This window comes from Pseudomyrmex gracilis, unplaced genomic scaffold (assembly GCF_002006095.1).
Source record: "Pseudomyrmex gracilis isolate BER0280 unplaced genomic scaffold, ASM200609v1 scaffold_60, whole genome shotgun sequence".
NCBI classification, from domain to species: Eukaryota; Metazoa; Arthropoda; class Insecta; order Hymenoptera; family Formicidae; genus Pseudomyrmex; species Pseudomyrmex gracilis.
Genome location: NW_018020644.1, coordinates 172,494 through 189,262, shown reverse-complemented (window position 1 = coordinate 189,262; position 16,769 = coordinate 172,494). Strand labels below are relative to the sequence as shown.

The following is a 16,769-nucleotide window of genomic DNA, read 5'->3' as shown; positions in this document are numbered from 1 at the left end:
ATCATCAATAAATAAAATGCGAGAGATAAAAGTTTTTAAAATAGATATTTATGAAGTTGGTGTGTTTTAACAAACCACACCATCAGTTTATTTTTTTCTAAACTGATATTTTGATAATGTGATAGAAATAATATATGTTTAGTATTGATGTGTTGATGGAATAACATTTATAAGTGGACGAGACCAATTTATAAATGTGTGTAATCGGTGTCTTCCAATGTCTCCACTTTATTATCCTACTTTATTCTACTCTGTCATTGTTACAGCTGCATTCAGCCGCAAAAAGAATCCGGCAATCGGATTCGTTTTCCAAGCGGATTGTGACCGTCCGTTGGGCGTGCCAACAGTCCATCGAAAACGTTCCAATTATTAATTTACTTCGCTCGCAATAATCAGCGCGTATGCAGCCAACGAGTGCAACGTGTTATTTCACATATAATGATGCTGCTATGCACGCAAACGCGCGTAACCACTCCATGGGACGCCATTAAGCGGGGACCGTCGCGGTTCTACCGTCACCATCATTTCCTGAAGGCAATCCGTGTCGAGGGGACTCTTTCTCGTCTTTGGTGTAGCGCTGGACACGAGAAAAAAAAGAAACATTAAAAAAAAGATTATCTATTTTTCCATGTAAAAGATATTATAAAGAGGAAAAAGATAATTTTACGTGGGATCGATTATCGTTTTATGGAAAATAATAAGCGTTTTCTTTTTGATGCGACGACGATTCGCCAAATGTGAAAATCGTCGCTGTAATTGGACTCAGTCATCGATGAACGTGTGTAATAACTGGCGCCGAAGTCGAGTTGATGATCGACAACGGAAGGTTGGATGTAATCAGGAGTTGAATTGTGGAGTTGAAAGAACGACGGGAAAAACAGTTTTTAATGACAGTGTTGAAGGACAAACATCGGCGAATTAAGAGATAAATAGTCGTCATCTCTTTGGAAAAGGTCGCATTAGAGATTATATACCGGGTCTTTTTAAATGATGTAACAAATCTCATCATAAATAGCAGTAAAACATTGAAGAAAAACAATTTATCATAAATAATGTTGATCAATTTGAAAATTTAAAGTCAATTGTATTCATAAAATTTAATTAAAACGTCGATTCAATCAAATTTATTTAGAACTAAGCGGAAGTTCTGAATAAATTTTCGGATTTTGTTCGGCAGATTCCAACATTTACATGTCACTCTCCGTATAACTTGCTGCGCAAATCGTGCGTGCGTACTTCCGCGGTGGACTAGCTGGGTGGTCGACGATCACGGAATATGAAGCTTAGATAACTCGTTCGTCTCGCGAGTTGCTCACGCGCGAGCGCAAAGTTGCGTAAGCGTATAATAACCCAGAATGGTCCCGCGTGCGCGCTTATTGATTTAAGCCAGGAATGTGCGAAAAAACTTGAGCATTAAGCAAATCAACGACCAATCAGAGATCAGCAATCACTCAAATGTAAGCTACGTTCAAAAAGGTATGTTAACTATTTATAATCTAAAACTGACGAAAAAAAGCATCTTTCTGTCTTCGAACCCTGTTAGAAGTGAGTGAGAGTGTTCGTCGTGTTAAAAGGTTAAAAGAGGATGGCGGTTGAAGCAAAGTGCGAAGTGGAGACGAGCCCCTTATAATAGCGCGTCTCATTAGGTGGTCCCTGGGTTTCGTCGTGGGTGGTCAGTCACTAACACTGTTTTAATATTAAGCATAGGACACCACGTAAGTCATGCGCGCATGACGTGATATACGCACGCACACGAGAGCTCGCTTTAACAGCCGCGTATCGCTTTATTTAGCGCCAACTCGTGATGCTGTCTAGAGTTTAGATGAACAATATCTAAATTTTATTTTTTTAACTGTTTATGATGTATATATATATATATATATATATATATATATATATATATACACACACAAGTAAGAATAAAATAATGTGTACTTGCAGATATATTTAAAGTTAATAATGACTTAATTTAAAGTTATTGGTTGATGGGTTCACCGTACACCTATCTCTTCTCAAGTCACAAAAAATAAGACTGGATAAAGATGCATCGTATTCACGATGAATGGTGTCACACACTGAATAAACATAGCAAATATCTATTCATATTTTTTATGCGCTAAGTTTGTGAAAACTTTTTACATCAAAATGATGAACACGTTTGTGATTCTATTATTAAGTGTTCAGGGATCGTCAAGATCAGAAAGTCGCAATTAAACACAATAGTGTGAAAAATAATACAATAGACTAGGTTAAAAGTTTTGTGACTTTACGTCAGTTAAAACCTGCTGTGAAAGTTACAGCAGGATCTGAAAACCATTTCTTTCCGCAACAATTGCAAAAAGACATTTTCTATCCTTCCTGCTGACCACGACAGTGTGTACACATACTGTAATATATTTTTTCTATCTTTTCTTTTTTCACTTGTAGAAAGAAAATTTTTTTACAAGCAATAAGATAAAATAAAAACAGGTCAGTTGCGAGCAGATAAGATGTTTGCTATATTAACAAATAAAAATGTTTTAGTTTTTTTCTTTTTCTTTATAAATAGATATATACATATATAATATCGAAAATTTATCTACATATTTTCAATATTATTACAATAAAATACAATTCTATACATGTGTATGTATTTATCAAATATATTGTATTTATATATACTATATAATATGTATACTATATAATATACTATATAATATGTAATAAAAAATCTCTCTCTCTCTCTCTTTATCCTTGATGCATCAATGTATATTATCAAACAGAAACAGTAATAGGTCAGAAACCCTAATTTATGTTGGCGTGCGTACACAATGCGGAAAATATTCGTACGACATTCCGTTTCTGACATCATAATCCTTAAATAACGTCCGAATTTCGTAGTCGGTCCGCCCCTGCCTTTACGTACGTCGCCTTTGCTCCGTTCGGTGAAGCGGAGAGTTCCGCCAAGTCGATTTACCACGCGGACAGAGGCGTCGGCCCGACTTGGGTGGTCCCCGTCCTACGCAAACAGAGCGTACGTAGTGCCGAGCGTACGTCTCTCTCCTCGCCTGGCGACGCGATCAGGTATAATTCTCTCGGCATGGCGTGGCGTCCAGAAAATTTACTGACTTTCCGGATTTCAGGAGCTTTGACATAATAGCGGCAACGGTCTGCTTGCGACGGATTCAGTCTATTAAATTCGTAGACCACCACCATTTAGCCTGTTTGCAGCTTAGCCGATGTTCGTCTTTTGCGTATATATGGTTCGTTTAGCAGGCACCCGAATCGAACCGTACGACGCGTTTTGTGCCTTCTGTAGACTGTTCCCGTGAAGTCTCAATCCATTTTCCTACAGAATGTCTTTATTTGTGGAATAGGATCGTAGCTGCTCGTGAGAACTAATCGCATGTGTTCCTTACTGGTAAAAAAGATCGGGATCAATAGGAATAATAATAATTTGCTACATGTGTGATAAATTCTGTCGTCTGAAACAACGGTTTTCTTTTCTTTTTTTTCTTCTCAAATAAATTATTATTTTCCAGTGTCGTTTAATTGCATCGTAGATATTATTTTAATTATTATTTCAAATGTCAAGCGCGTGTTTTTTCTTTGAATCTTTCGAGCTGGATTTACTATTTTAATTTGAGATGAAACCGAGCGGATTCGTACTATGTGTTCCGACTATATTACTTTTCGTTATGATTCGTAGTGTGCCTCTGGACCACCGACGTCGTCGCAATTAGTAAGTCGGATATCTTCCTCTCAACTCTTTCTTTCCATTTCTCTCTCTCTCTCTCTCTCTCTCTCTCTCTCTTCCTGCTTCTTTCTCTCTTTCTTTCGCGCTTCATCTGTTTTTCCTACTTTTCATCTCAATAAAATATAAAAACTATTTTTGAATTTAAAGATAAAGTTAGTCAATTTAAATCGAAAGTATATTATATTAAAGTATATTATATTTAAAAGTATATTATATTTAAAGTGCAAAGAAAGAAAAAAACTTTTCGTATCTTTTTTTCACAAATTATATCATGTCTATTAAAAAGAATATTAAATAACAATATTAACTAATAATTTAAAAAAACATTATATTAATGTTTTTTATACACATGTAATACTGTTTATATGTAATACTGTTAAAATATTTAAAATAACAAGTGATTACAAAGAAACACTAAATTATAATTTCAGCTCATATAGTATTACACTAGCGATAAGATTAATTCGATTGTGTGAGCCAATGTGCTAGATATAGCTAAATATATAAACTCACAATCTTTGCTAGTTTAAACAAATTATGTGTTATGATTGTTTTTAACAACTTGTCGAGAAGAATTGATGTAAATAAAAATAACACATAAGTGTAAGAAATAACATAACACAAAGTTGAAACAAAGTATTTGATATTGATGTATTTGCTAAAGTTATATATAATTTAGACCGCAAAGGCATTAAAGCGCAGTCGCGGGTAAGCAGCATTGATGAAACTAACACTTAACACTTATGTACATACTTGTATTGCGATCGCGTAAGTAAGTATACATGTTCGATCAATGTATCGCGCCTGTGTTTATGCAATGCGACATGCATTTATGCATTCGTTGATAGGAACTACAGGCGGATGTTCCTCAAGCCGTGTACGCGCTGACTCAGCTGGCTATCTCGCTCCTGCACTCATTAAGCCAATACACCAGCGTCGGCGAAGATCAAAGCTTGTCTCCTACGGAGGATCGCTTAATACCGGGTGGCGAGTTAAGAATGTCGTAAAAATTATTAACGGTTTTTCAGCGCACACGTTCTCTTATCGCCCATCGACGGCGACTGCGGGATGCATTCGTCAAAAGGGACAGTACGCAAAGATTTCTACTTGTTTTTCTTTTTTTCTTTTCCTTTTTACTTGTTCTTGTCAAGCTAGTGGTATTTTTTATTTAAATTTTTATATTCAAATTTTTTATTTAAACAACTGCTAAACATTACTTACACAATAATACAATTTCTTTGTATTATATTTTTGCATACAATCAGTGAAAACTTTATACTAGCGAACAGTATTATTTTTTTGTATCTTTTACCAATTATCATTAAAAGAATGATGCAGTAGTTGTTCTTCATCTTTTGACATATATATTCTTAGTATATAAAGTATAAAACAATAAGTTTTTTATTCAGCATTATTTAAAATATTACCATGTAACAATCGTTATTGTTTCTTTCATAAGAACACATATGTATGTAGAAATTGGAGTTTTAAGTATAAATATCTCAAAAAAATGGTACAGACAAATGATATAAAATTTTATAACTGCAAACTTGTATGACAAGAAACATAATGTCCAAATTTGATGTTATTCGTAGCATTGGAGTTAATTTGAAGTTTTACTCACTGCTTCAAGATCGTGTGTGATGTTATTTCGAGCTGGGATTCCATCGACCGCATTTAGCATTGAATGTGAGGTATGAATACAAAACCAAACTGTTGCCGGAATGTATTAATTCCTTCATAAATGAGCAATCAGGTAAACAAGTGTGTATAAACCGAGTTCAAATTGGTCGCATAGTAATATACGTGGAATATATCTCAAGACCTGTTAATTATTTTTAAATATATTTTAAGTATATATATATATATATATATATATATATATATATATTATATTAATTATTTTTAAGTATACTTTAAATATATATATATTTTAGATAAAAAAAGAATCTAGAAAATCCAGATCTTGGTTGCAGAGATACTGCGCGTCGACCCGCATACGTATCGCAGCGTGAGAATCGTTGTGTGTGTGCACGTCTCTCTGTGTGGGTAATGTTTTTGCTCTAGGGAAAATGGGAATGCGTGTGTGGTCTAGAGTCGACTCCCCTCACGCTAGTCTCCCGGGTATCCTAGCAACGCAGAACGCCAAGGCGCCTCCGCCAATCGTCTCCAAGTTTCCGACACTTCGGTCCTTCTCGGCTCCGTTCGGCTTGACGTCACCTCAAAGTGCAGTAACGCAAAGATTTAGGGTGGATCTTAGGGTGGATATCGGCAATAAAATTGCTCGATTTCATCAAATATAACATACACATTAAATAAAGAAGTATATACTTGAAATACTTTTCACTTTATTGATTCGGGTGTATTGGTCGATGGATGTTAAAAATTACAATTTCTCATGTCATTTAATCATCATGTGCATATAATACAAATTCTCTTGATTCTAATCATCTTCTTATAAAAATAATAGTTAGTAAATAATCAAAGTATGTGATGGTTGAGAATAATATATCTTAGTACAATCTAACATTTTTAATAATTAAAAGTTGAAAATACTGTTACATTTTATTCTTTTTATCTCTCTCTCTCTTTCTCTCTTTGTGGGGAAACTCAAAAGATATCGAGTCTCGTTCCGTTGTCTGGATATAACGTGAATAATTTGATTCTATCGTATGTTCTCGGAACCGAGACAGAGAGAGAGAGAGAGAGAGAGTAGCGCAAGAATCATTTTGACAGGTACAGGGGCCCGTGGACGGCGCGCGCACTTAGGACCCGCGACTACGCTACGGGTCTGAATGTTTGCGTAGTCCCGAAGTTCGCCGCGTCGGGAGTAGGGAGAAGCCGTCAACTATGGCCGGCGCGGCAGGCAGGTCACGAAAGAAATGTGGCAGCACGTTTCGCTTAGTACCGACTTAGACTGCTCTAAGTGGCGGTCGTGTGCACGTCGGTGTCCGTCGTTGCACTTTTACGAACAAGTACGTATTATCGGAACGCAACAGAGACCTGGCGCGAAAGGTCCGGTTGCAGCTTACGAGCGCGTTCGAACAGCGACGACGACAACAATAACAACAACGACGACGACGATCAGTGGTGACAGTGACAACGCGCGGCGAGCCGGGCCCGCAGCGGGCCCAGCCGGATCCGCGAATTATATTCAACGCGATAGCACGTGATCAAACATACGTGCGACACACGCGAGAATAACACGAAATCTCGTCGTTCACTTTCAAACACGTTTGTTTGCGCCGCCCTGCGGAATTAGTAAGCGAGACGGCAGGCGCGCGAGAGGGAGAGGGAGGTATTTACGTATACACGGGGTAACCTAAAAGCCCGATCGGCGTACAACGCAATATATCGGTAGGACAAACGCGCATGCGCGTTGCGGCTTGCTGTTTTCGTGCGCGAATTTCGAGCGAGACGACGACGGCGACATATCACGTGGTTATTGTTACATGAAGCGCGGGACGGTGCTGGTGAAGAAGTGTTCTCAAAAGGTGTTACGATTTTTCGGGCAGTGTGTGCGACGATTTCGGTGGATTTCGAGTTTGCGCGCAACACGTTGACATTGGAGAAAGAGAAAAACAAACTCGGAAAAGAAGACCACCCAAAAGATCAACCCCGAAGAGCCCCAAAGAAAGATCAATATTAAAACGTTAACGTAATTATTTATTACTCCGACAATTTTATCGCGAAATTTATAGAGTAAATCACAAAAGAAAATTGATGAGAAATTAAAGATCAATCGGTGAAAGAGAGACTCAGAGAGAAAAAGAGAGAAGGAGTAAAAAAACGAGTTCGAAAAGTCGTAACCGCGCGTGCGGACGAATGTATGACAGATCATGGTTTCCGCGTCTGGCCCCATATCCACAGGGATCCTAGCGGGACGCCCTTCTGGATCGCAGGGTCCGCGGCAGAATGATGGCGAAGAGTACGAAAAGAACGCAAGGGTAGTAGCGGAAAACGCTAAGATACGACACGAATCGGACCTTTACGTCAGACCGAGCTGGACGGACGCCGCGATAGCGTTAGATCAACTCGAAAAAGTAAGATATTTTGTTCTGTTGATCGAATTTATGTTTTGAAGAAAAGCAAAAATAAAGACGTTAAGAAAAAGACTTAAAAGAAAATAAATATATATATATATATATATAATATGTATGTACAATGTTTCAATTGATATTAAAGTCATTGAAGAGAGTACGTATAAAGATCTCTAACTTGTTGCTAAACGCTTCCCAAACTCGGTACTTATTCAAATATGATTATTCCCTTTCATAGTGAAGAAGTTTAGGAGAAAAGGATCTCTGATTAGAGAAAAATCTTCACTGAACTTTCTTGTGTTTTAAAAGTCAAAGATGTATATATTTATTCACTACAAAAATTTAATTTTTCTCATTAATTAGTATAGCAATGAGAATATGAGCGATTTAGTAAGAATCTGTTCTTGTCGCGTCAACTAAATGCAGATAACTACGCGGGCACACACCGACTTTTTCGTACATATAAACACATTGGAATCTATGCAAATTGACCATTCGTGATAACGGCACTTTCTACCGAGCGTTATCTCCGATCTGCAATTAACGAAACGCACTTTGACGATCAAAAATATTAATGTTTTAGTTTTCGACTTATTTATCAATAATACAGTTTATCAAAAGTGATACTATCACGGATAGACAATGTCTTTTCTTATCTTTCGCTGATTTTCAAAGGATTTTGATGAAAGATTGGACTACGAGATCGCATAAAAATGTGCTTTCAAACATGTCAGAATGTTCGATCATATATAAAGAATCATCGCGCGCTTTTCTCTTTACCGATCAACTCAGACAAGTTCTACCAAGGATGCTCCGTTCACAGTGTTATTTTGGATACAAGTTCTAGTATTATGTAATTTTTTAAACCGCGATATAAAAACGCAAACACAATGATACTTCGATCCGCTGATTCCGCAACATTAATGAATATACATAGGTTTATATTTTTGCGAGGTAACAATTTATTACCATCTGTAATTAATTTATAATCGTGTTTGGATTGATTTTCGTCAATTCGCAAGAGTGCGTAATATCAAAGATACGTTACGTAAAATCCGCTATAATATTTTCAATTACATTAGATTTACGTGTACTAGTCGATGGTTCGAATAATGCTTACCTATAATAAGAGGCCGAAGCGAGTAGCAGACCTCGCGAACTTTTTGCTCGCGATAGTCGCGCTGGGTGGTCGCACAAGATGCGATTCTCCATATCGCGGATGTATGTAGCGGATTATCCCTGTTGAAATCGAGGAAACAGTTGCGATTCACCGCGTCAACGTTGAATATGTGTATTTTAATAAGTTGATACAAATAGAGTGACGTAAAGCCACAGATTTTTTAGAGACTTGTATTAGAACGAAGGCAATATCTATAGATACGAAAGAGATTTTCGAGATTTTCACGTTGCGGTTCGCGATGCAGAATCGCGCGTAAAACAGAAGTGGTGACAGTTGTCAGCGTGAGAAAAAGACTAAACTTTGAGGTCGATGCTCCACTTTTCTTCTCGACGAAGGCAGTTTGGTCGAAGATAAAGAGAGATGCCTCTTCTCTTCTACGAGCCTCGCGTTTATACCGAATGAGTCAGTGAGTCAGTGGCCCCGGCCTCCACAAGGCGATCTTGCGGGCGCGCGCGCGCGCGTGTGTGTATATGTGTTTGCGTGCGTGTGCAAAGTCGTATGCATACGGGTTCGTTCTATCTTCTTCTTTTTTCTCTTTATGCAAGGAGGGAGACTGACTCTCTCAGGAGAATTTATGTGCGGGATGATAATGGAACGTGATGAATTAGTGTTGGCGGTTCGCTGAGGGGTATCAAAGGAATATGCGAATGTGAACAAAAAAAACAAGTTTCTCTGAATATAATCCTATCGGTCAATATTTACGTCGTTATCGTGTATCTTAATATTTTCGGCGAGCCAGCTTAATATAGAGCAATTTATTCAATAAAGCATTTTGTTGAATTTTATGTGAATATTTCAACAATGGATTTTGCGAAAAGTAAAAGATTTGACATAAACTTCGAAAATTGAGCACGTATTATTAATCCATTGTTAAATTTAAATGACACTTTCAGTTGTAAACTGTTTCTTATTATTTCGCAAGCCTGCATAATTGTTATTGACGAGAAAATCACTTTTGTTTTTGTCTGTAAAAGATTATCTGACGCACAATTTCGCTTTTAATGGAACGATCCAATCGTGCGCGCGCGAGCGCGAGCTGATCGAAATTGATTTATTCTCATTGAGAATGCAACTTGATCACTGGATCAACCTTGGCCTTGCGCCGTCATGCATGTGCATGTGTACGTGCGTACGCGCAGCCCGAATGTTTATAGAATACGTGGATCCGTTATCATCATCGTGTCACACATACTCTTTAGTCGAACGCGCGCTCCGAGTTCATTTACTCCAATTTGTTTACATTCACCAAGAGCGATTCAGACACGGGTACTGGCCTCGAACTGCTGCATCTCGTATTCACGTATGTGCGTACATGTCGTAGCGGATGAATTATCAAGTCGTTAATATAAAATTTTGGAATAAAACATAACTTTTTTAGGAAAAGGCTAAATGTTTTTTAAGATTCTAAATTTTTACTAAATTGTATAAATGTTTAAATTATAATAATTTTAAAGCGTTCGCTAAGTTCACACATTCTTTTTTTCGACAGATATTATATAGAACAAGACAATAAATATATACATACATATATATATATTATATTTATGTAGTAAATAGTCACAATAATTTTGATATTTTCTTACAGTGTTTTATAAGCAACAATTTATATCTACTCTCATATGTAGTCTAAAACTTGATTATATTTCTTATGGAATTCATAATGGGCGTAATATAGTTTACATTGTTATAAATTTACGATTAATAAATTTTTATGAAAAATGTATAAAATAAAAAACTAAATTACGCAAACTTCTCGTGCAAAACTTAAAAGTAAATATTTATTTTCTCCGGATTTACCCAATGACTTCGTGATGACGTTGAAGAAATGCGATGTTTCCTAAGGAAATCTCTCGATTACAAAAGGGTTCTCTCCAAACACACGCATCTCACGTTACCACTACTGACTGATCCGGAACGATCGCTCATAAAGATCATGATCAAAGATAAACGCTGAATTCCAGCGGCACGGAATAGCGTATAGGTACACTATTCCATAATCTGTGTCTTAATTTCTGACAGCTGAAAACGGTCATAGTCGGAGCGCGCGGCTGACAATACTAAGTAATCACATACGCACATTCATGCACGCACGCACACACGTGTATATGAGTGAGATTAAAGGGCGCCGACACTCGTGTGAAGGACTTCCAACACTAATAATACCTACGAGAGAGACGCATGCGGCGTGCGCGCACCGCCATGAAGGCAACGACGATGGAAACTCGTCTACGTATAAGGTGTCCAAGAAATATCGTATATTTATCAGACATTAAAGTTATATCCGACTAATCGCTGAAAAACTATTTGACGTATAAAATTGGAAGGTTTTTTTTGTTTTTTATAAAACCTGATAACTGATAACTATTTTTATAAAATAAAATAAAACGATCTAATTTTCAAAAGAGAAAATGATATTGCTCGTCTGTGAAGATTATTCAATAATAAAAGAGCAGTTCTGGAATACTCTGTATATAGTCACGGAACTAGGACAAGCAAAGATTTTTTTCCCCTCTGAAATAATACGTCAGGAAGAGTTAGAGAAGCAACGAACAGCTTAATTTTATTTTTCCAAGAAGACTATCCTCCTTCGGCAATCTCGCAGCCGGAGAATGCGGTTTTGCATCTTTCTTCGTTCAGATAAAAGCACACTCGCGTGTGGTCTATATGAACAAAATTGTACTTTTTTTCTTTTCATCGAACCTCTTTTTTCTCGTAACGCGTGATCATTTTAAGATATCTAAAAGATTATTGTGTCGGACTCTAAACAAGTTGTCCGTTGTCAGTCTTTATTATTCGTAAAAATAAAAGTATACCGAAAATTCGAAAACCAGCAAGTTGCCAAGACTGATTTATGAGTTTATAAATTCTAATAAGTTGAGACAGTTTCCAATTACAACAAATAATTCATTATATAAATTATTTCTTTACATGTGGAAACTCATGCGCATCTTTTTTTACGAGCTTTTCCGTTGACTTGGCTTTTTTTGTCGAGCCGCACGAAGCTTTCACGTGTTCTTTAACATGGGAACATTTTTTGAAAACACCAATACGTTACGCTTTTCCTCAGCTTTCATCGACCACGTCGGCCCGTAAAAGACAAGCGACAAATGTGCCGGACATCGGTGCACTTGTAGATCAGCTGTCGGTTTGCCTTTTATCTTTGCCTTGCCGAAGGATGTACGCCCACACGACCGTAGCGTCGTTCGGGCGCCTTTCATCTACGTTTGCCGTCATCGTTCTGCCTACCTGGCTCCTGTGTTCTCTATGTACATACAAAAGTCTCGAATCCGGAAAGTTCAAATAAAGTTATCTCGACGCAGTCATTTCTGTGTTATAAAGTTATCTCTCCACATAAACTCAATCTCTTATTTTCTTCTAACACAATGTATTTTTCTATACAACTCTATAAACATTATTACTCTGTACATACTATATAAAAATATTCCTCTACAAAAAGAGAAATATTTTTATATCTCTATTCTACAAAAGAAATGAGACAAAAAGTAACGCAATGTAACATCATCTTACATACATCATTACATTAATGATAATGATATAAAATATAACAGTAAAATATATTAGACATTGTAACTAACATGTACACATTACACATTACTCATTCTCTCTCTCTCTCTCTCTCTCTCTCGCACTTGCTATCTTTGCTCTTCTTTCAGCGCGCTCGTAACGGTATAAAAAATATAAAGTTGCATATTTATCTATCAATCTGATCTAGCGATAACCACGTTTTTTCTTATTATTGAATTGAAATTGTTTGTAATTTAGACTTTATTTTGAAACATGTCCGTTCAAAGATCACATACAAAAAGAAAGCAGAAGTGCGTTTTGTTTTAAAGGTAGTTTTATTATCCAAATCGAGATTGACACTAAAAAGAAGTCGATCGGTTCAGCTGTTCTACTAATATAGAAATACCACTAATATGAAAATCTCACTTTTTGTCTCAACTCTCAATTTTACGTAATAGAGACACCAAGTGCCTTTTGAAATTGCTCGAGTCGAGATCTTTATATATTGAGATGTCAGAATAACCGCTATTTCATAAACCCTTCCAAATTAGATGTTAGCAATAGCTTGTCAAACTTTTGCAAGTTTTTGTCACTTTTGCTTTTCAAAACTTTTTTTTATTCCAAATTTTCTTGACAATTTGATCGAAAAGCATTACGCGAAATTGGAAAATACGGAAGCAGCAATCCTCGTAATTATTTACCGAAAAGATCATTATCGAGTTCGGCTTTTGAGTTTCCCTTTCGAATAGACATCACCGTGGAATTCCTCGGCCGATTATAGCGCCGGCCGGATCAAGTTTCTCGCTGACACTTTCGAGCCGTACCTACCGCAAGAACCTCTTCGTTTGTCCGTTAGAACAAACTGTATATACTGCAACATAACACGTAATGGTAATGTGTACCGCGTGAGTTACACGTGCATACTGAGTATTATGGAATTCACGCCGCGAAAAAGAAAATTATATGTACAAACCCGTGACATTTCACAAAAAGAGGTTTATTTCTTATATCTTAACAAATATTTATATACATGTATATAAATTTTTAACATATCTTTTCAATAATATAAAACACATAGAATGTTTTATTTTCCTATATGTTTTACTCGTTTTGTGCAATGATATAAGTATAAAACTCTCAAATTGCTTTCTTGGTTTACAATCTTTATTTGTGAATAGTTGCATGTTTAGAGTAATTTTACTTTACAAAATTTATATTTGTTTATAAATGTTGCTACATAAATGGAGATCAAATATTGTTGCGTATATTATTTTAAGAACATGTATCCAATAACATAATTGACGAACAATAAGGTCAAAGAATCGCCGGTGAGAAAGAGAGACACAAAGAGCGATCGCCTTGATGCGACGGATAAGGAGAGTGATAGGTGCGCGAGCGATCGGGCTCCTCGCTCTCGAGGAAGACACCACTCTCGCGCGGTAGAAACGAGTCGCGAGAGATGCGAAGCGACCGCAGCCGCGCTTAACGAATTTATGTTACTCGTACTTTTAATATTTTTTATGGCGCGACACAAGCTGCGCCAAGAGATAGCAGACAGCATAACAGGATCTTATGTCAACGACGGTGGTCTCCGCGCCGCGAGCTTGTAATATGTAGATACTGCCCACCACCGGGAGAAACCCCATAAAGCCCCGCGAAGAGAGATCACTTACGGGAAAAAGAGGGAACCATCTCTGTCCCCCTTTTTCTTTTCTCTCTCTTCTCGGCTCTCCCGTCTTTGTCGTTCCCTCTCTCGCGCACTGCCACGTGTGTGGACGCTATATAGACGTCTCGAGAGCGACTCGTGGCGTCTCTCCTCGACTTCCTTTTACTTCTTCTTCTTCTTCTTCTTCATCATCATCTTCGTCTTTGTCTTCTTCGTCCTTTCGGTTTCTTTCTCGAAACGGTCGGTGAAAATACCGGTGTTCGCTCACTTAATACACACAGGGTGTTCTCTAAAATTGCGATTTTCACTTTCACAATAAACTTTCAAATAAATATGAAATCAATTCTTTCTATCTTTTAAAAGTGCGGAAAGAAATTATTCCTATATAATATATATATTCCTTATATAAATATATATTTGTGGTTCTTTTACATTCTATTAAATATAACATTATTTGAGAAAACGTTTTTTTCTGTAATATTGATCTAATAGATCTGGTTGTCCAACTTATCAAAATAACAGTGAAATATAAGATAACTGGTAATTTTATTAAAAGAGAGATATATACAACGGTACTCGAAATTGCCGCTATAACAATATCGCTTTTTTTAGTGGAAAACAGTATACAGCAAAAGTAACGTGAAAAAACGCGCAACGTCGGCACATGAGTCCTGCTAAAACGCGTCTCTACGGCACACCATGTGGCGGACGCGGATTGTCCGCGCGTCTAGAATTACTCGGGCCCGTGCAGCTTCAAGGTCCGCGCCACTGAGAGTTAATTGGCCGGAAAACCTTGCTATCCGATACTTGACGCGGCTACCGCCCCGTGATACGTGGCCGTGCGTAATCCATACATTTTTCGGCCGCGTGCGCGAAAGCGCGTTACGGTTTTGAAGAATATAACTGTATCCCTCTACGAGGGGCAGGTATTATACACTTTTGTTTGAATACAATTAGTTTTAATCGTTCTTGATTTTATGAAAGATACATAATAAGTGGAACCAACTTAGACGACATTTATTTGTTGCGTTAGTGGTCTCGCAATTTATTTATTATAAATCGAAGATGTGTTTGTTTAGTTTAATCGCCATATACAAGAAAGTAATAAAGAAGTAATGAGCACGCTCTCTTCAATCATCTATACTCCTTTCTGAATTAGACATCCTTCTTTCTCTTTCCTTCTATCTCGAAGATAGGCATTGTTGCGGGTGGTCCACGGTACATATTGTCAGAGCGGCCACCACGTAGTGTGCAACGTTGCCGCTTGCAATGTTGCAAGCGCGGTTTTTCGTGTCTCTCTCTCTCTCTCTCTCTCTCTCTCTCTCTCTCTCTCTCTCTCTCTCTCTCTCTCTCTCTCTCTCTCTCTCACTCTCACTCTCTCACTCAGGCTTCAACTTCTCCTTGTATAAGAATACCTCTCTCTCCATACTTTTTCTTTCTTTTTTTACATATATATATATATACATGTAAGCAACCTTGCTCTAAAAGTCCGAATTGCTATTTCTGTCTCTGTCTTTTTTACTTTTCTATCATTTTGACATTTTCATTTGCCATCCTATAAACCTAATCTAACGCGACGAATTTAAAGGCGTCCGTTCTCTCCATTGTGAGAAATCGGGTGCATTCACCGATTTTTCCCGGAAACCGGCTGCACTCGTTCTTGTTCCACGTAACGCCGGCGCAGAATTATATTCTGGGATACAGGTCGCATCAAAATCAATGGCGCGACACAATTTTATTATGTAAAAAATAGATAAAGTATAATCTTTTTTTATTAAATATCAATGATGAAGATCTGTTTAAAGGAGTTTGTTTTGTTTTGATGATGTGTTCAAGTTGACGCAAAAATATGCGTATAACAACATAGATGTGTTCTCAAAATATGTACACGGATGATGTAACAAGATTTGGATCTTTTCAGGGGAAAGCGGAAGGCCAAAGGTCAGCTGTATGGATCAGAGCGCGACTGCAGGATCAGCTAAGTCAGCTGGGATACTTTTTGCAGAGGCATGCCGGAAAGGTGCTCTTCGTTTCCGTTCTCGCGCTGGGAACGTTCTGTGTCGCACTCAAGTCCGCGCAAGTCAATAGCAAGGTCGATCAGCTGTGGGTACAAGGTGAGCGATGCTTAAGTCTTTTCTTTTGAAACGTTACCTTCAAGCAACGATTGTCAGTCGTTATGTAAAATATCCCAAAAGTGCTTTTAAAGTATGTAGCGAGAGACAGAGAGAAATGAATGGGGAAGATCATTGAAAACATTTGATCAATTGCTCCTAAGTAGGACTTGACTCTCGTTGCTATTTCGTTTTAAGCGCGATAGAAATTTTCACTTCGTAACATGGAAAACGGAGAGAATAAATTGTTCGCGAGAGTAGAAAAATAAAGAAAGATACGCGACGTGGCAAAAAGAAGGAAACGACTCGAGCGGGATCTCTTTTACATGTTACATTAGTTGCATGCTAGATGGCTTCTCTACATTTACTCATGTGGTCCGAATTAATTCGAATATTTATTGATAACTTATATCGTTGTCTCAAACGAGAGCAGGTGTGAGGAAAATCGAAAGAAATACAAATAAGACAGAGTGGTGATTTATATTATTATTGAGAAAAATAACATAAAAAT

General features: G+C 37.4%; 1 protein-coding gene across 4 annotated transcripts in view; it reads left to right on the top strand.

The window, feature by feature from the left end:
* Positions 1-6,856: 6,856 nt before the first annotated feature.
* The window catches only part of LOC109854133 (protein patched), a 28,388-nt gene continuing 18,475 nt past the window's right edge, over positions 6,857-16,769 (top strand). For all 4 annotated transcript variants that reach the window (XM_020426944.1, XM_020426943.1, XM_020426942.1 and 1 more), the window contains exons 1-2: positions 6,857-7,779; positions 16,069-16,261. In XM_020426944.1, coding sequence (XP_020282533.1) covers positions 7,576-7,779; positions 16,069-16,261 — 397 coding nt within the window. In that variant the 5' untranslated portion in view covers positions 6,857-7,575. The remainder of the gene's footprint in view (positions 7,780-16,068; positions 16,262-16,769) is intronic.